This window comes from Vidua chalybeata, chromosome 2, assembly GCF_026979565.1.
Source record: "Vidua chalybeata isolate OUT-0048 chromosome 2, bVidCha1 merged haplotype, whole genome shotgun sequence".
NCBI lineage: Eukaryota > Metazoa > Chordata > Aves > Passeriformes > Viduidae > Vidua > Vidua chalybeata.
In genome coordinates, this window is record NC_071531.1 from 7927136 (window position 1) to 7947634 (window position 20499).

At 47.4% G+C, this 20499-nt stretch overlaps 1 protein-coding gene across 3 annotated transcripts in view; it reads left to right on the forward strand.

Annotated features, from left to right (window-relative positions):
- The window catches only part of BCOR (BCL6 corepressor), a 59046-nt gene that overhangs the window by 29383 nt on the left and 9164 nt on the right, over nucleotides 1-20499 (forward strand). Inside the window, exons 7-11 of one of the 3 annotated variants that reach the window (XM_053935499.1) lie at nucleotides 4988-5269; nucleotides 5667-6020; nucleotides 11793-12121; nucleotides 12453-12716; nucleotides 18625-18791. In XM_053935499.1, coding sequence (XP_053791474.1) covers nucleotides 4988-5269; nucleotides 5667-6020; nucleotides 11793-12121; nucleotides 12453-12716; nucleotides 18625-18791 — 1396 coding nt within the window. The remainder of the gene's footprint in view (nucleotides 1-4987; nucleotides 5270-5666; nucleotides 6021-11792; nucleotides 12122-12452; nucleotides 12717-18624; nucleotides 18792-20499) is intronic. The other 2 variants (XM_053935500.1, XM_053935501.1) reach the window with 2 other exon arrangements.

Consider the following 20499-nt stretch of genomic DNA (forward strand, 5'->3'; position numbering starts at 1 on the left):
TTTTTTTTTTTTTTTTAAGGCCCAATTTAAGGCAGGTAGCCATGTTAGGTAATTAATGAGCAATTAAAGCCAATCAGTAAATTAGAAGTGCTTCAGTTCTCTCCCATCTCGTCTAGGTTTTGCTGGGCATCTGAGACCGGGCATCTGAGAGCAGTCACAAAGCTGCTTTGTTGCCAAGGTGACTTGTAAATGTTGCTGAGGCAATGCTGCTCCAGTGCATTTTCATAGCACAAACATGATAAATTATGGGATGCATATGTCATGAGTCATAGGATTGTTCGGAGATCAAGTGATTTAAGCTATTGGCACGGACACACGTATCAATATGGGCATGTGATGATCGCATGTCGGTTCATAACAAAGCTCTTCCAGAGGTTCTGAAAATCATACCCAAGTGTGAAAGATTGGATGAATTCTACAAACTGTGAATTTCTCGATTGGGGAGCATGACTTCACCTCTTTATTTAATTTTGTAGGATGGAAGACACTGCCTGTTTCAGCCTTAGCTGGGCAAAATTATCCAATATATTAGAAGCCTGATCTTAAGGCATGAGGTCATAAGGAAGAAGTTAAAGCAGTTGGTATGCGTGAAGGTAAATGGTGCAATGTGCCAAAACACATTGCTCAATTGATCTTAGCATTGTAGTGAAGTGCCAGTGTCCCTTTGCATGGTGATGCCCTGCTATCCTTTTTTCTTGCTGGGCTGTGTGTACTCTGGAACAAATGAAAGATGGAGGCAGTAAACAGGTCCTTTGCCCTGGTCAGTTTTTACCTTCCTGCTGCAGGACATAGTGGAAGGGGAAAAAAAACCAAGTCTGTGCACTGAGAGTGGTGGTTGCTTGTTTGTGCAGTGTGGTAGGCTTGGGCAGAACCAAACAAATGTGGAAAGCTCCCAAGCAGAGGTACTTGGGAGGGAAAAGGGAAATCAGCTGGGTTCCCTCTGCCCCATGGGATACTCAGAGATGAATTCTGAGGCTATCTTAGGGAATTTCTTACTGTTGTTGTGATCTCCCTGCTGAATACTGGGATTTAGCATTTGGATAGTCATTACTGTTCTTGGATGAATAAAGGGTGACTTGCATGTAAGTGAGCGCAATGAGAGGTTGCTCCAGGGAAGAGGAAAGACTGTTTTTAGCTGCCATGTTTTTTGAACAAAAGAATCTACAGCTTAAACACTAAGATGTGTTTCCTTGTTGGAATCAAATGGGAGCGTCTGGTCTTGTTGACAGCGGTTGACAGCAACAGGAAGGTGGAAAAACGAAAGAAAGTTTTTTGGGTAGTGTGTTTGCGTGTCTGTAACTGCTCCTTGTGAGATTGTAACCCATGCACTAAGAAGATACTGCTTCAGAGAGAAACCAGCTGTGAAGAAGCATCTTCTTAATTCTTCCTTTGTTTCTAGATTGGTAGGACAGTGAGAAATGGTTTGAATTTTTGGTGCTGTTGTCACAGCTGGTGTGAGACTAGCAAGTACTGAAGGCTTGAGGAAGGAACACATTTAAGAGGTTAATCTCCTTACTCATAGAGGTGTGTTGCTATAAGAACTCAGCATTTATCCTGTGTTTCTGGCTACCTCACCACTGTTTGAATAATGATGATATGAGAACTCCCAAGTATTTTGTTGTTGTTTTCTTCCTCAGGCAGAGAAAAGGATGTTGTAGATACATGGCATGGGAGGGGAGTGGTGGGAACAAAAGCAGATAAATTCTCCTCATCCTTGTTGGGCACGCACATTATGCTTATGTTGCTGTACTTCTTGTTGACATTTATATCTTAATTTGGGGAGACATTACGTCTGATCCCGGTTGCTTGCAAAACAGTTTGAGGACAGAGTGGAATCCGGTGGTAAAATATTAATAGAGCCTGATCTCTGTGAGGCAGCTGCAGCTGTGCCAGGGGGAAAAACCTCTGGGCTTGCGATGTGTCCGTGCAGGCTGCGAGGAGAGCCTGACAGCCCGCGGGCTGCGCCGTGTCCCCAGCAGCGAGTGACCTTTGTTCTTTGGCACTGGAAATCGGCTGCGGGAGTGCCGGAGCACACAGGCAAGGACACGTCCCGCGGCTCCCTGGCCGCGCCGGGCTGCGCTCCCGCCTCGCTGCAGGGCGATTACACAACCGGGATTAGTGTGCGGAGATGCCGCTTCCCTAATGGTCTTAGCTGCAGCGAGCGAGCGGGACGGATTTCACAGCCGCGTGTGCAGCGGGCGGTCCTCGAGAGGGATTTCTGGCTCGGCAGCTGCGGAGATGCAGCTCTGGTCCCCTGAGGGTCCCTCTGGGATGTCACCGGGCGGCAGAGGCCAAGGAGTCACGGAGCTGCTGGCAGCGAGAGCTTTCTGGATGAACCGCAATAGGTGTGTGCTGTTCTTCCCAGCATGTGGAGCCCTGGAGGAAGGCTGACAGTGACAAGCTGTTAGCGAGGTCTCTCCCCTCTTTATTTTTCAGCACAGTCTGAATGAGCGGCGCTCGACATCCCCGTGCCAAGTCCTCTTGCAGATAGAGAAGGAATTAATCTGCAGCAGGTTGCTTTCGGTGGTGGCAGGCTGGAATTAGCTTGCTGTTTCCTGCAAGCCGTAAAGATTAAGACCATCACCCCCCTCCTGCCCCCCCTACAGCCTGCTACTTCCTTTGACCCTGCAAGAGCTTCTCTGGGAATTGGTCAGGATGTGCCTGCCTTTTCTCAGGCCAGACAGTCTTAGGAGCAGGAAAGCTATCCCAGTGTAGCGACTCACAGCATGAACCATGGCATGTAGCTGTTGGTGCTGCTGGAGATGAGAAGGCCATAAGACAGCAGGGGTGTGACTGAAAGTGCCCTTACCTGATCTCTTCAGGGAAACTGACCACAGAAGTATAATGTTTCCTTATGAAAGGAAGAAAATAGCAGATTGCATTAAAAATGTAAAATGAAATCTGATAGATGCATTTATTTCTATTGTGATACTTAAAACGTGGCTGGGCCAGCTGCTTTTGTGCTGTGTGAAACAGGACTGCTGGTGCTTTTGGTGTCGTTATAGGGTACAGATGTGGGGCGACGTCCTCATGCCAGATGTGCGAGCACAGGGTGCTGCCAGATTCATTCTCATCTGGGGGGACTCTGTGATTCAGAGGCACGGTCATAGTGAGCTGAGATACCTGTTCTCTGGAACATCTCAGCCTTGTTGGCTGGAAGAAGTGTGACAAAGTGCATTTTAAAGTCTTGGAAGGAGCATGTGTTGGCCAGACGGCCTTGTGGAGAGGAGCATCGCTGAACAGCGGAACAGCCCGAGCCTCCCGCTCGCCTGCAGAAAATCAGCTTTTGTTTTGATTTTTCTTGGCCGATATCTTGTGCTGTTTTACAAGCAGCCCTGCAGGCAGCTTCCCAAGCAGTGTAAAAATTATGCTAGGGTGTCTTCTGGTGCCGACAAACATTTCCAGAGCCCTTGGTGCTACTTGGAGCCATTTCCAGATTGTGGTGAAGAGAAAACTCATCAGGGAAGTTTCCCCTCACCACCCCCCCAGCCTTCCATTACTGATAACAGGTATTTCGAGGATGGTCATGAAACCAGGAGGGGTTGGCAGAGCTGTAGGAAGGTGCTGTTGAGATAAAATGGGATAGAGTTGGGCTGCCTCCAGATGCTGCCAGTCGTGGGTCTTGGAGGGCACAGGAGGGGAGAAGGGGTTGCAGGGGAGCAGTGTCAGCCTTGGTAAGGGAGAAGAGAAGTTGAAAGCCAGGCTGGGCAGGGCAACCTGTAAAAAAGGGAGTGAAAGGGAGAGAGGATCTGCGGGAGGGAAGGACAGCAGGGCTGTCAGGAGTCCAGGTATGAAACTAGCAAATGTGTTTGCAGGAAGGGAAGTGAGAGAAGGAGGAAGGGCGAGAAGGAGGAAGAGGAAAAGGGACAGTGAGCGATGGAGCAGTAGAATGGAACATACAGTTTGCCAAACACAGTGGCAGAGGTGTGGAGTGTTGGTCAGCCAGGAGGGCTAAAACACATGGGAACCCCAACTTGTTTGTGGGAATTGTAAATAGGAGCTGATTATCTGTGTTGAAGTCTGTACTGCATCTCTGCCTAACCTTGCCTTTGCTAGTTAGGTTAAACCCAAGAAACTAACATTATTCAAGATGGTGATTAAGTGTAATTTTAAATCAAGCATCCATTTAAAATTGCCTAGGCTGTCTCTGAATTTGGGCAAACAGTACTGGAGGGAAGCTGAAGTTAGTGCGGGCGAGGCAGCATGGGTGTTTTTGTGGCTAATTTGTCAGACAAGTTTCTAGTAAGCTTTTCAGGACTCACACTCTTGCTGTTGCTGGAAATACTCCTTGAAAAAAGTGAGGTCTGTTTTAAAAGGAGGTGACAGAGATCATGTGAGGTACAGTGACTGGTTGGTTGCTTGAAGTGAGGAAGCCTTTTTATAACCTTGGATTCAAGTAGTGCTTTTTTGCAAAATATCACAGCTATTCTTAGTGGTATTTCTGTGTCCGTGTGTGCGTGTTCTGTATCCCATTTATATCTCCAGAAGAAGGGACGAATGCTTTTAAGTCAGACTCTGCAATTTGATGGGAGAAGTTAGTGAAAGATTAGGAACTAAGGGAGGACTAATACTTGGTTGTCATCAGAAGGTATTTTTGAACTGGATTGTTACTTGCCACAGTTTAGGGGGGTGAGGTTGCTTTCTGAAAAGGGTTTGTGCTTTCAGTGTCTAAAGATGTTTTTTTATTCAAAAAAGCATATTGTGATGTTTCTATGGATACAAGTATAGTGAATGTTGTGCTTCTTAAATTTATGTAAAAACAACACAAAGTAGTGTGCATTTGGGAGTTTGGTGCTTAACTGTTGAGAAAACTGCTGCCTTAGGCTGGGCAGAGGAGACTTGTTCCCAAGTACGTTTATTTGCATGCCTCATGAGCTGTAATTCATGATGGAGATGACACTGAAGAGATCAGAGAGCAAAGACTTCTCACAATGAACTGTGTCGTATTTATTAGGTCTTGTGGTGTTTGTTTGTTTTTTATTTCTAGGTAACTTTACTAGTACAGAAAACAACCGAGGTCACTTTCTTGAAACTCCAGAGGAAAAAGATCTCTCAAATGAGAAATGTTATTTAGAGAGACATTCTGTATATGAAAAGGCAGAAGACCAGCCAACAGAAGATTTTGGCCAACATTCATGTCCACGTCTGGACAGGAAACGTAAACACTCTGGTGAGAGAGTGCAAAATGATGGCAGCCAAAATGAAAGCTTTGTGGATGAACTGCAGGATGAAGTTATATCAAAAGCAAAAAAGAAGAAGAACTCCAAAGGTAAGACAGCATTTTGCTTTGGTCTCTCTCAAGGAATGTCTTGTCAAAGGAACGTCCCTTTGGCTTAATGTGTTTCCATTTTTGAACTTGCTAGTTACTAATGTGAGCACTGTCATTTCACTTTAAATTATATATATGTATATATATGTATGTATATATATGTGTATATATATATGTATATATAAAAAAACTTGGTATGTAAGGATAAAGCACTAGTCATTGGCCACTGTAGCCACAGCAGTGCAAGTTACTGTAGTGCATGTAACCCATAATGAGCGAAGCTGTAAAATGCATAGTGTGGTGGTAAAGCTGAGACTATATGCCCCGAAAGTGAAATGTAGCTTTTGTTTTAAGTTGAGGGGGCTTTTTGATTAATTTTTAGTTATTTTTCCATTAGATGACTGGCCTGAGAGGGAAATGACAAACAATTCCTCTAACCACTTAGAAGAGCCCAATTGTAATGAGGTGACCAACCTGAAGGTGTGCATTGAATTAACAGGGCTCCATCCCAAAAAGCAGCGTCACCTGCAGCATCTTAGGGAACTATGGGAGCAGCAGGTGTCACCAGAGAGATCCCCGTCCGGCAAGTTGGGCCGGCAAAGCAGGAAAGATTTAGCTGAGGCTGTTCAGCCAGAGGCCACTGCAAAGGTCAAAGACTTCACAGAAGAAAGGCACACCAAGAAAAGGTCAGAGGCCAAAAGCAATAGAAGTTGGTCTGAAGAGTCCCTCAAAACAAGTGACAATGAACAAGGTATGCAGAGACTACTAGGGAAACCAGCTGGCTTTAGCATTTACAGTGACGCATGCTGCCACCGATGTTAAGGAATTGTCGAGAGTTTTTTTTCTTCTTTCTTTTATTCTTTTTTTTTTTTTTTTTTTTTTTACACTATATATATTTCTGTAGATGTCCATTTTTATAAGGACTGACACTTCCTCTTTAAGAATTGCACTGTAGCTGGTATTTGTCAGACAAGAAAACATGTTTGTGTATGTGTGTGTAACTGTGTTTGTGTGTGTGTGTGTGTGTGTGTGTGTGTGTGCATGTGTGTTTTGGCTTTAAATATTTTCATAGATGATGTGAAGATGAAGTTTATCTCTAGAGGAGAGATGGGGAGGGCATAAAATGTGGCCATGCTTTTGGGTGAGAGGCGAAGCAAATGGGCTGCTAGTTGGTGTAAGGGTATTTAACCACACGTAGGGATTGAGGGGCTGTGAGCTTCTGAAACAGTGTCAGCACAGCTATAGCAGCTCTTGATCTCGGGAACCCAACGCCTCCAGCACCCTCAGCACTGCTGGCTTCCCCTGCCTTTCCCTGTATGTGCAGAAGAGCAAAGCTCATCCTCCTCCTGATAAGGATGCTTTGCTGGTTTGTCCAGAGCACGTCCTGTAAACCCCTTGCACCCCACTTCATGGCCTCTTGGAAGAGGTCTTCCAGCAGCTCTCTGCTAAGGGGTTGCTTCCTCAAAGCATATCAGCTTTCCTTGACTTGTTTTTGGCTTCTTCTTTACCTCTCTTTTCCTCCTTTCCCCATCTTCCCTCCCATTTCTGTCCATACCCTGTCCTGGGGGAAAGCCTGTGGATACAGTCTGCCTAATTTTCATTGGGATGGGCAGGTCACTCTCCTGTCCTCACTATCCTCAGCCCCTGGGCACATTTTCTGCTCTGATGCTTTTCTCCTTCCCTGCAACATTTTGCTGCTGTAGCTTGGCTGGAGAACTGATGGGGAATGGAATCACACAGTGCACAGGGCAAATCCCCTTTCCTCTTCTCTTTTCCTGCTCTTACCTCTCCGAGCGCTCTGCTTGTTTTTGAGGAAAGACTATTTCTGGGAGCGGGAGCTGCGTGTATGGCATTTGGGCTCCTTCCTCCTTCACAAACCTGGGAGCTTCATCAACTGGAAGACATTCACGTTCCAGCTGGCCTAACCTATAGTTTAGCTGAGATCCCCTTGAAAGAGAGAAGCATGAGAAGAGTGGATCCTCTTGTCCCACGCCATGGAAAGGACCGAGTCCAGATCATCCTGTTTGGTAGTGTCTCTGAAACAGTCACAGGCAAAAGTATCAGATTCCCTTTGGTCCTAAAGCTTCTCATCTGTCCTTCTCCTTGGCAGGATTATCTGAGGGCAGAAACCCCCAAACTTTGATGCTTACTGATGGGGAAGGATCCATCCAAAAGGATTTGTGCAGTAGGAGAGCAAAACTTGGTTTAACAAACCAAGGGAAAAAAGGAGCTTTGACTCTTACTTCCTTGCTTTATGTGCTGCCTTGGCAAGCATGGTACTGGCTCAAACACCCCTGCCCCTTGCCTTAGTACTTTCAGAGAGAGATACCTTGTAGACATCAAACGAGGGTCACTAACAAGAAGCTGTATTGTTTAAGGATGCTCTCACTTTCCCCTGGCATCCCTCCTCTGTGACAAGCAGTGACAAGCTCATGGCCTTGGGAAAGAAAAAGAGGTGGCTCCCAATTTATGCACCATTCCCAAAGGCATTCAGATTCAGTTGCCCTATGGCTATGAAAAAACTCTTGGGAAGCTGCTATAAAGCCATAAACTTGACTAAATTGTGCCTTGCTGTTCGTTGTACAAAGACAGTGGATATCATTTAGATAATTTTGCTGGTGCTTCTCCAGCCTTGTTGAAGTGTAAACTTGAATCTCCACGTTCTTAGTTGACTGGGATGAGGACATTTTCCCCCATTGTGTGACAGAGCATCCTCTGCATGACAGTCTCTTGGGGACAGAGACTTGCAGCTTGTCTGTCTTGCTCAGAACTAGTCCTCAAACTTACCTTAAACAAGCAGAGACTGTCAATATGAGAATATACACTGTCACTTGCAGCATTTTTTTAGTTTGGGGCTGGGAGCAGCTGTTCTCTGTGCTCTAGCACTGCCTGCAGTTGTGGCAGTCTCTGCTGCTGGGCAGCTGCTTGTATCCCAAGGAGCAGGCTATAACAGGACAGGAGGGTTGCCTCTGTGCTTCCGAAGCCTCAGTCTAACATTAGCAGGATGATTTGCCACTCCTGCCTGCAAATCTCTGGCAATGTGGAGGTTTCTGACTTCTGGGCTTGTTACTCCAGTTGTGATTTATGCAGAGCAGTGTGGGCAGCAGGTCGGGGGAGGTGATTCTGTCTCTGCTCTGCTCCTGTGAGACCCCACTTGCAGTGCTGTGTCCAGTTGTTGCTTCCCCCAGCATGGGAAGCATGGACCTGCAAGTTGTTGGGCCCCCAGCATGGGAAGCATGGGAAGCAAGTCCAGAGGAGGCTGCAAAGATAATCAGTGGGCTGGATCAGCTCTGCTGTGAAGACAGCCTGAGGAGGTTAGGGTTGTTCAGCCCAGGGAAGAGAAGGCTCTGGGGAGACATTATAGCACCTTCCAATACCTAAAAGAGGGCTCTAAGAGAGGTGGCGAGGGACTTTTGACAAGGACATATAGTGATAGGAGAAGTGGTAACAGATTTAAGAGGGGGTAGGCTTATATTAGGTTATTAGGAAGGAATTCTTGACTGTGAGAGTGGTGAGGCACTGAAACAGGCTTCACAGAGAAATTGTGGCTGCCACATCTATGGAAGTGTTCAGGGCCAGGTTGGATGGGGCTCTCAGCAACCTGGTCTAGTGGCATGTGTCCCTGCCAGTGGCAGAGGGGTTGGAGCTGGATGATCTTTAAGGGATGATCTCGCTTTCAACCCTAAACCATTCTACGATTCTGTGATCCTGTTGCAAAGTGACGTTGCCGTGCTGGCTCTCCGGATGCAGCAGGTCCATGAACATGGGGATACTGCTGCCTCAGGGCATCACACTGCTTGCCCAGCCCCATGACCAAGGCAGAAGCCACGGCCTGTGCTGGAGTCCCAGCTGAGCAGTAACGCTGTGCTGCCGGCCGTGCAGCGCCAGCTCTCCTGATGCTCCCCCGGGGAGCCGCAGCCGCTCACCCGGTGCGAGGAGAAAGCTGGAACAGCGTGGAAACAAAAGCCCTGAGGAGAGGAGCCAGGAGGATCTCGCCCACTGGGAAGCATGTGCCAGCCCCTGGGAGCTGCCTTGGGCTGCAGGCAGTGTGGCAGCTATGGGCTTGGCAGGCAGGAGGAGGCAGCTGCTGGGGGGGAGCTGAACAAGCGCCCATCCAGGTGACGCGGCAGCAGCTGCTTTTCCGCGCGGACCTCTCAGCAGCCGCTCCCGCGGGAAAGGAGACAGGTCCTGCTCTGAGTCAGACTTGCCACAACCCACATCAGTCGGAGGTCTGAGTTTTTTTGGGGTTTTTGGTTTGGGTTTTCTTATTTTCGTGGATATTTAGGTATATTCCTGCTCACTCTTGTTATAGTTCTCTCTTCACGTGGTCAGGAAGATGAGGTGGGATTCCAGGATCAATCACTTGCTGCTTTTCTGTCCCTGTTGTCTTGCATTTCCCAGGCTGATGCTTGGCTTTTTCTGTGTAGTGCTGGCATATTGCAATGTTATTGATCCTGAAGCTCCTGGGCTCACAGCATAGCTACTCTCCATCTCTCAGCTCCAGTGCACATTTAGCCTGGTGCCTGCTGTCACCACTGTGGAGGGTCAAAGTGAAGCACAGAGTTGATGTGGAGTTTGCAGGCAGGAGTATGCATTTTTTGTGGTGATTAAACTTCTGCTTTCAATGCCTTGGCATCTCTGCATGGGAAAGCCTGCAGTTCTTTGAGATAAGCTTCCTGTGTTTTTTTTTTTTTTTCCTCCATCCTTTCAGTATTTCTGTTCTTCTCCAGACTTGTGAGTTTTTAATTCTATTGCAGTTTTTCTGCATGCAGCTGTTTGTTCCATTTGCACTCACCAGAGCTCCTCGCTATTGCTTTCCATCTTTTCCATATTTTTTTTTTCTTTAGTAAGTGATTAAGTAGGTAATGATGGTACTTCTGTACTGGAATTGGGCTTTTCACACGCTACTCAATTAGGTTAGTTGGGAACATGAGAATTAAACACTCCTTACTTCGTGCTATCTACAGAGTTGGAAAGACAGCCTTACCATCCATAGGCTCAGCCTATGACTAGGTGCCTTCTTTCAGTATTGCAAAGCCTGAAAACCTTGCATGATTTTTGCTGAACAATCTGCACATCATGTGTCCCATAAATTCCCTGACATCTGCTTGGCAAGCCATGGTATGTGTCTTTTTCTAGAAAGTGGCTCAAAAGAACTGAGGGATTTCTGTTTTCATCCTTAATCTAGAAAGCCTTCTGTGAGTTACTTTCACAGATCTATTTAAAGGAAGACTAAAGTGTGAAACTGCCCACCAAGAGGATTCTGGATTTTATTTTCTTTTTTACCAACTGCTTCCGGACCGAATCTCTTTAAAGTAAGGGTGTCTCTCCTCTGAGCACCTGCTTATTTGCTCCTGCCATCTCTTCTATTCTGAAAGCAGCATCACTTCAGAGACTTCTCAGAGCAAGGGAGCCTCTTTCAAGTTCTCAAAGTTTTTTTCCACACCTTCCCGTGGTGGTGTGGTATTGCTTGGCTGAAATGTCCCTTCCTTTCTATCAACCTTTAATTTTTCTGCAGAGAAGTTGGTTCTGAGGTCACCTCAATTCTTCTCCCAAGGGAAATTCAGACTATAAAAAGTCAACTTTCCTGTCCTTGTTTTGTTGTAAGCCTGCTTGCTCTCAAAAAAAACCCCAAACTAACCATGCTTTTTGCATGTGGCCCAGATTGTGGGATCCAGCTTGTTGGAGCTAACCCCCAGAGAAAACCCAACCCTGCCGTATCCTGCCACAGGCAGCAGAGCACTGGCCTTACTGTCCCAGTATCCCAGAAAGACTCACTTCGGAATGGAGTTCTTGGGGGAAAAAAACATCTGGTTGCTTTTCCTGCAAAAATCCCTGTGCTTTCTGAGAGAGTTTGCACAGAACTTCTGTAGGGATGGCTCCTTGAGTAGTCTTTCTTCTCTTGGCTTGTTTTGGAAGTTAAAATGCTGCTGAGGAGGTGTTCCCTGTCTTAGGGCCATCCTGGGACTAAGCTCAACATTCTCACCTCTCCCAAAACATCACTTCCATGATGCAAAACCAGCATACTGTCCCATTAAAATGTGAACCATGCTCCCACCTTTCTTCCTGTCCCCTCTTCCCTCGCCATCCCTGTGTCTGCACTTACACCCCACTGAAACAAGCCAGGCTGGGCCCAGGCTGCTGGAGGAGTTGGTTCCCCTTCAGATCAGGCAGTCCTAGGTAAGGAGGAGAGTTTTTCCCTGCAGCTGTTCCACTCTGCCCGTGGTGGCCGGGCTGTGGCACTGCCAAGCTGGCCTGGCATGCATCCCCACGGCCCTGGCGCTGCCCAACACCTCTGTGGGGCTTTTCATTCAGGGATTTTTATTAGAGCCCGGTAACTGTTAGCGTAGTGTCAACGGGCGAGATGCTATTTACAGTTTGGATGTGGAACGCCTAAAATATTAACGATTTGAAAATGTAATTGTAGATCTCTTAAGCAAGTGAGGAGCTTGTGTTAAGTGCTAGCAATGCATTTTCCTTTTAACGCACCGTGCGATGTGTAATGCCTCTCCTTCCCATTTAGGCTTGCCCGTATTCCCGGTGTCTCCGCACATGAAGAGCCTTTCATCCACCAATGCAAACAGCAAAAGGCAGGCTCAGCCAAGCTGTACTCCAGCCTCGAGGTTGGCTGCCAAACAGCAGAAAATTAAAGAAAGCCGGAAGACAGATGGGCTGTACACAGACGAAGAGGAGGATTTCCAACACGCATCTCTGATGCCGAAATACAGCGAGTGTGAGAAGCCATCAGGGAAACGTCAGTGTAAAACAAAACACTTGGCACTGCAGGAGAGGAGAAGGAGGTCATCTCTGACAGGGGATGACACCACAGATATCGAAAATGCTGAAGATAAGGTATCTTTATTTAGACTTAATTGTCCATCGGCCTCTGAGAAGGCAGAGTCAGCTTGCTTAAAACTAACGCACTGTTGTGCATGCAGGGTAGTGGGGACTGCGTTCAGATTTGTCTGTGGGCGCTTTGCACATTTTGTGTTTGCTTTTCTTAACCTCAGTTTAAGGCACTGTTGCAGGGGTGAAGCATCTTGTGTTTAAAAGCTGTAGCGGGTCTTCCTTTAAAAATTAAATACGATTGGAAAAGTGTAATTCCTTGCTGACAAAATAGAGTCCCATCACTGTACTGTGCAAACAAAGATAAAAAACCCCCCCACCGTCATGGTTTTGACAGGTAACGGTAACGAGGAAAGTCAGGAAGCGACCGGAGCCGACTTCAGACTGCGACTCCTCGCCAGCCAAGCCGTACGAGCAGAAGCCGTACGAGCGCCTGCCGCAGCCGGCCTCGCTGCTCCCGGTCCCGCAGCCCGTGCCCATCGCCAGCCCCCCGCCGGAGACCACCCCCAGCCGGCCGATGCCGCCCGAGGCGCGGCGCCTGATCGTCAACAAGAACGCGGGGGAGACGCTGCTGCAGCGGGCGGCACGCCTGGGCTATGAGGTAAGGCTCCCCCGGCGCCCTGCGGGATGGTGTTTTCTTTTTTGTTTCAAAAGTTAAAATCGTCTTCCCGGTTCTGTAGGTGGAAATGCTGCGAACTATAGCAGCGTTCGGTCGGGTCGCTGAAAGTTGTAGCCCCCATTCCCCTGCTGCTTTCCCTTTCCTGATGTGTGGGGTTTGGAGGCAGGTTGCTGTGGGAATGACTCTCCACCACTGCTGGGTCAGCTGGCAGGGATGCAGGGTGAGCAGCATCCCACGGGAATGAGCATAGGGTAAAGTTTTATTGGTAACCCTCACTTCCCTTTAGATACAAACCATCTGCAAACAGATCGAATGCCTTTTTTTTTTTTCTTTTTTCCTCCCAAGTAATCTTTATGATGATCTTTAATAAGCTGTATGTTTTCTGCTTTTATTGTTTGTGAAGAGGGTGTAGTTTAGGAGCAGGGTTTTATTTTTGTTCTTCTCTCCAAGGAGTATCTGGTATGTGACACAGGATGTAGCGCTTAAGAGTGTCCTCTTGCATGATCAGACACATCATAGGAGCACTCTGCATGCTTTATACTCGGCGTCTGGAGCTGCTTGGTGTAGCTGGAACAATGTTGTCTAATGAAAGGGGCCCCCTGTTGCTACAAAAATCAGAAACCGATGAATCCCTTAGCTCGGCCGTTTTGAAGCATGCTTTTATTGGGGAAATATGGGCACGTAGGTATGAGCGTCGTTGCTGCTCAGTTTCAGATCTGGTGCAGAGGTGTTTCATTGCAGAGAGTGACTGCTGCCCTCGGCATGGCTGCAGGGCTTGCTGTGCTGCTGAGAGGGCTGCTTGGACCTTGGAGCTGGGCTTGAGTCCCATTTGGGAAGGTGGCATCAGCCCGGGTCTGGGTGAGGCCTGTCCAACCTTGGGGATTTGCTGAAACCTTGAAATGCCCTTTGTATAGCTGGAGAGAGCTTTGTGTGGAGCAAGGCCTCGTCCAGCTCTGGAAGGCAGGGTTTATCGGAAAGGTTTTGTTTACCTTAGACAAAGACTTCTTCTAACCCAGGGCACTTCAGCTCTAGCTGGGAGAGGTGGTTGTTACAACATTGCTATGGAATTCTCCGTAATTTAAATGGTTTCATTTTCTGTGGGTCCAAAATCAAAATGTGCTGTAGCATGTGCTCCAAGCTATCGGTGTGTCTTTTCTTCCTGCATGGGGTCTGTCAGGGTGAGTATGCTTGAGCACTTGGCTTTCTGAGCCCAGCACCTCTACTGAGCACAGCTTTTATTGGGGAAATATGGGCACAGCTCAGTAGAGCAGCTCCCAAACTTAGTGCTGGGCTGACATCCTGCTCAAGCAGGAGCCCAGGGCTCTGCATTTGCTTTGACAGCAGGAGCTCTCTGCTATCAAATTGGCTGGTTGCAGAAAGATGGGGATACCCAGGCTTGCCAAGGTGTGGGTAGCATTGTGTACCACCATGCCTTCCCATTATCAGCTGGTTGGGGATTTTAATTTTCTGACTTGAATTCCCTCTAAAGTTCAAGTGAACACTGTGTTTTTAATAGGCTTAAATATTCAGCTCATTTGATTTGATTATTCAGGTGGTGTTGACTGTGCAGCAGTTGGTTCTGTTGCTGGCGGAATGCAGGGCAGGGAAAGAGCCCGTCCATGCACCCAGATTCTGCTGCCAGAATCTGATGGTGTCTGTGTTTTTTGAGGCTCAGAGTGGTGGGTGGCTGTGCCACCCTGTCGGAGCTATGTTTGGCCCATGGTGAGCCTGTGATACTTTTATCATCCATGGAAGCTGCATAGCTGAGGGATTTTTCTTGATAGTAATGAGACTACTGCAGTTATTAGAAAGTTGAATTGAGCTTCCTTTGTCCGCACAAAAAATAAGATTGGTCAAGAAGTAAAAAAAATCCTCTATGTTAAAAAAAAAAAAAGGAAGAAAAATCTGCATAAGTCAAGGTAATATGCTGATCTGTGACCTGTGGCAAGTACACAGGTGAGTTTTCTGCCACCCCTGTTAGCAAGGCAGCAACCTCTGGTGGGCACACGGGGGCTTCCCCGGCTGCTGCGATGGCAGCCCTTTGCCAGCTCGGTGGCAGGAGTTTGCATCATCAGGGCCACAGCTTGCAGAGGGAGCCCAGTGCTGATTCAGGACTCGGAGCTGGAAGCGGCTGGCACCGCAGGGCACCGCCGAGCCCTGGCAGGAATGCTGTATTGCCCTGAGACCGGATGAGCTCGTGCCTGCCCTTGGCAGCCTGCCTGCCTTTGCAGCAGGGATGCCCTGAGGCTGTGCAGAGATCCCACTCCAAACCCTTCAGCACGCAGAGGTGCTGGCAAGCTGTGTGTATCACTCCTGGACCCATGGGGAGCCCGAGTGCTGCGAGGCCATGAGCCTGTGTCCTGCTCCCAGTGCCACGGTGCAGACGTGCCCCAGATCACCGCAGGAAGCAGGACACGAGTGGATACGGTTTTTGTGTAAAGCTGACCCGAGTGTGAAATGTCGAAGGAGAAGTGTGGCTTGTGTCTGGTCAGATAAATTGCAGGGCTGCAGCCAGCAAGGCTACTTAAAGACAGGGCAGCAAGTGGTCCTTGGCCCTGGAAATCCCTGATGAAGCTGGTGGGAAGCTTTGCCTTTCCCTTCCTAGGCTTCTGCGCCAGGCCATGCTTCAGCAGGATGTTACCAGCTCATCCCAATGTATGGCCACTCTCGAATCCATTCTGTTTTCCCCATTTGAAACAAATGACTTGAGATAATGGTAGTCTTAAAACTGTAATTTACTTTTTGTGAAGAGGGAATTACAGGGAGCGTAGAGTCTTTTTTGGAAAAAAAGTACAAAAGGCTTGTGTAATGAATTTGATGTGAGAGGAAACACTGGCTGTCTTTCTGCCTCATGTTGCTTTTTGGTGTGTGTCTGGATTTGCTGGGTTTGGCTGGGGTAGGGTTAATTTTCTTCTCAGTGGCTGGTATGGGGCAGTGTTTTGGATTTGTGCTGAACACAGTGATGATAATATAGGGATGTTTTTGTTACTGCTGAGCAGGGTTTACACAGAGCCAAGGCCTTTTCTGCTTTTCCTGCTGCCACGCTGGTGAGGAGACTGGTGTGCATGGGAGGCTGGGAGGAGACACAGCCAGGACAGGTGACCCAAACTGACCAAAGGGATATTCCAGACATGTGACATCATGGATCAGAGTATAAAGTTGGGGGAGAAGGAGGGGGACATTTGAGAGTGATGTTGTTTTTCTCCCCAAGTCACCAATAAGTGGGATGGGGCCCTGCTCTCCTGGAGATGGCTGAACACCTGCCCAACCGTGGGAAGCAGTGAATGAATTCCTTGTTTTGCTTTGCTTGTGTGTCTGGCTTTTGCTTTCCCTATTAAACTGTCTTTATCCCAATCCATGAGTTCTCCACCTTTGACCCTTGTGCTTCTTTGATTCTCACCCTGGTCGTGCTGCTGGAGGAGTGAGTGAGTTGGCTGCCTGGGGCTTGGCTGCTGGCTGGGGTGAAATCATGACAGTGGACTTGGAAAGTTCCCTGTCAGTTTGTTATGAAATCCTTCCTGGGAAGGCAGTGAAATTAGCGAAGTGTGTGGTGTGTGATAGTACATTTAAACACACTTGAGGACAGGGCTTATCCAGTGGCACCGCCACAGGAGCAGGAGCTCCAGAGCCCCATCCTGTCCCTGCACAGCTCCTGCAGGGCTCCTGCATCCTACTCAGGAATGGACACCACTTCAGGGCTTTGATATGATGCTGGGGGGAAGTGTTAAGGCTCAGCATATAATGCCTGATCCAAGGGCTGTGTCTCGAGGTTGGATGTGGGGGAACAGTGCTTCTTGGGGCCTGGGGCATGCTGAGCTCTCCCCCTGGAGAAGGAGTATATAAGAAGGGCAGCTCCTTGCATATGAGGATGGACCATGCATATGTGCATACTTTGACATTACTGTTTGCAGTTTGGCTAAGAAACTGCAAGAAGCAGAGGCGGAGGTGTCTGGTTATGTTCTAGTTTGACTCTTTGGATTAACTGTGAGTGATTTTAGAATGCTGGTTTAAATAGAGCACCTGAACAGACATTAAATTGCCCTGTGGCACTTTCACAGCCTTCCCTGAACCTTAGTGAGAAATGCTTGTGAAACCAAAAGTGTGTTTGTGGCACCACATGTTCCTGTATTTGGCAATGGTGGCTAATTTTTTTTGTAAATTGAATAAATCATGTTAAAAAAAAGTTAATGAGGCATTTAATTAATTAACAATGTAGAGTTTTATGGTCTTTATGGTTACATTTTGTGGTTAATGACATTCTTCTTATAGCCTCTTAACACAGAATTGCCTGACAAAATTAGCTTTTTTGTCCAGTAGTAGGTATTCCACCCTAGGATGAGTCTTTCCTTTTTACAAAAATAGATGAAACATCTTTTATTTTGAGTTGCAAAGTCTATTTTAAATGGTAACTGCATGCTAAAAGTGGCGCTGAATACGGCAGCTGCTTCTGCTACCTTTATCCATCTGCTAATTTGCCTGGCAGGGTGGTCTGCTTTGAAGGAAAATTCATAGCTCTGGAGTATAATTTTGCACAGCCCTTTCTTACGGGCTTGAGCATATGCAGGGTAAAGAGCATCCGTTCTGGACTGATTTTTGGCCCTTGGGCTGACTAGCAGGAGCGTTCAGAGCCCCTGTTTGGTGAGAGGTGGGACTGTGGGGGGGTCCTGGGTTAAACCGGTGGGTGCATCCCCCGTGGCATTGGAGGGGATGCTCTGGAGCCTGGGACAGGCAGCTCATTAGCTCTCAGCTCTAGGCTGGTTGGTGAGGGCCTGCTAAAAGAGCAGCTTCATGCTGTATCCTGGATACCAGCTCTTGAGTCAGGTGTACCCAGAGCACAGATTATTGCGGGCTTTCCGGTTTTTTTTGAAACGGGAAGAATAAATGCACTGCACCCGACGTCGTTTGATTCTCTTGGTTTGGCAAAACAAGCACTCACCCCCCTCCGTGCCGTATCTGGCTTTGCAAGGATGTCACTCAAATGCAAAATTAACGGTTTACCACTAATTTGGGAATGTGGGGGCTGTTTTATGCATCGAGCATCTCTTAGAAATGTGTTTTCTTTTGTTTTGCCTTCTTTTGCATCTGGCACAAGTCGAGGAAGACTTGCACCATCCTAAATTTTTGGTTGAGTGATGGAGCAGTCATTGTTCCAAGGCTGCACGGCAGCGCAGAGCTGAGTCTGGCCCAGGCTCTGGAGCGTGGTGTACTTGACTGCAAGATGAATTGTGTTAAATTCACATGGCTTCCTGCGGCGCCGGGCTCGTTATTGGAACCTGGCGCCTGGCTTTACTTCTGCATGCAGAAAACTGGGGTGGGTGAAAATGGGATTTCCCCAGTCTCGATAGAGCCAGGCTGGTTTTTGTTTGCTGATAGCAAACCATCCTTTGTGTGTCTTAAATGTGTTTTGTTTCGGGTCATGCACTTTTTCTTTTAAAATCAAACTGACGTTGGCTGTGCTGCTGTTGCACTCGCAGAATTTTCTGTTAAAAAAATGCAGATGTAAGAGTAACAACCTCCCCACTAGCTTCACGTGTAGAAGTTCTCAGAAGTGGAACTCTGTGAGTTTTGTCTGTGAAATTTTTATGTTCTCCCTCTGTGACAGTTCCTGATGTTGGGGGTTACAGGGTCCTGCAAGGACTCTGAGTGTCACTTTGCCCAAATTAGTCTGCTCACTGAAGTCTCTGCTGTGTCTCCTGAGTAGACAGGACTGTCAACAGCTCCCTCTTTTATTTTCCTTTTGACTGACCCATCTCATAACGGGTAACTTAGCACATCATAGGGATTTTGTCTTTAGCCTCTTCCTCCCACCTTTTCCTTCAAGCAGAGAAATCTGTGCGTTTACACAGCAAGAAATAACATGATGTTCATCTGTTTTCCTTCCTGTTTCCAGGAAGTGGTTCTGTATTGTTTGGAAAACAAGGCGTGTGATGTGAACCATCGTGACAACGCGGGTTACTGTGCCCTGCACGAGGCCTGTGCCAGGGGCTGGCTGAGCATCGTGCGGCATCTCCTCGAGTACGGCGCGGACGTGAACTGCAGCGCTCAGGATGGAACCAGGTGAGCAGCACCCCTGGCCCAGCACGTTCTCGTCTCTGCCTCCCTTCCCTCTGTGCCTCTCCTTTATCCTCCCCTTGTCCTGAAACACTCGAAGCAGGTAAGGCTGCCTTGCTGCTGGTCCTTGGGCAGGGGCGTGCAGGGCTCCGTGACCTCCTCTGCTCTCTGGTTAATAAAGCAGTGGGGACACGCTTCTGTTGTGACTCGAGTTCAGGGTAATTTCTTTTTTCTTCTGGGAATTTTAATAAGTTGTGCTTTGGTTGGTTTTTGTTAGTCAGTGGAATTGCCAGCTGCAGGGCAGGAAGGAGTGATACTTGAGCTGCAGCCCTGCTCATGTGCCCTCCAGCTCCTTTGAGTTGTGCCAAAAGAGTGGAGTTAGCCTTGTTAGCAGGGTTACTTCTGAGAGCACTTCAGCCTTTTGTGGCGATCGCGTGTGCGAGTCCTATATATGCTGTATAAAAATGTTGTTTGCTGAACTGTTAAACTATCTGCTCATTTGATATTTTGGATTTATGTTTTCTTTTTTCTTTTTTTAATCCCGAATTAGCCTTTTTTTAGTTTCCTTCGCAGAATAGTAGGGGTGCTTAGTTCCTGTGCTGGCAGAATAGATAGTGAGCTTTTCTTTTTAGCTTTGTGGAGAAAAAAATGCTGCTCTGGACTTTTTTTTAAGCTTCTTGTGTATCTCCTAAAGCACTTCTTTGACCACCTCTGCGAGGCTGACCTTGGGGTAACTTGTCCTGAGCATATGCAGAGCTGTTATTCAGTCTGTGCATTTTGGGGACAGGTCGCTTTGTATTCTTCCAATCTCTTGCAGCTTGTTATCTTAAATGGTTTATCGCCTTCCCTATCACCATCCAAATAGCCAGGGAGGTAAAATTAGCGTAACTAAGAGCCTGCTTCTTTTGTTTTTAAGCTCTTTATTTATTAACTTGGGAAGGGAGGAGTCAGGAAAACAAAAAGAGGTCTGGTTAGGATGGTCCATTAAAAGTTCATGATGGTCCATTGTTCCCGGCCCATCACCAGCCCATCACAGCCCAAAGGAAAGCTTTTTGGAGTAACATTAAAACCCTGACTGGATTGTCAGATTCCTCCTCTGTCGCCCACGTCTTTGTAAGAGTTCTGAGCTCTCCAGGCTGACAAACAGCCTCGCATTTTCTGCTGCCTTCAGCTTTAATATGTGACCTGTGCAACAGCGGTGAGTTACCGTAAAAAGAATCCTAAATTATTTTTGTCTCACTCGCTGGAATAACCTATATAGAAAAATTATCCCTGGGAAGTGTCTGAGCAGTCTTAATCACCCGCCAGTTCAGAGTCCACCTTTGATTTCTAGTCACAGATGGAGCTGATTTTCAAGAAAAAACTTGGCCAGTGTACCCTGAAAAGTTGTTTTTGGGAAAATGGATTTTAGAAATGAACATAATGATGATCTGATCATAGATGATAATGTCAGAATTCAGCGTGCTGTTGCCTCTCTTTTCTGAGGGCAGACATACTTTTCATTTGGAAAGCTGCCCAACAGACAGCGAGAATCCAGAACACAACTAATACACAGAGGAAAGATGGTCTGAATTGGGCAGGACAGAGAGCAGAAGTTTCTGTGAGGAGCTTTGGATCTGTGTAATGCACTGCCTTTTGGCAGGCTCAGACTGCTCTGTCTCTGTAGAGTAACTCAGGACATGGTAACACAAGTCCCATTTCTCTCTTGAAGGTT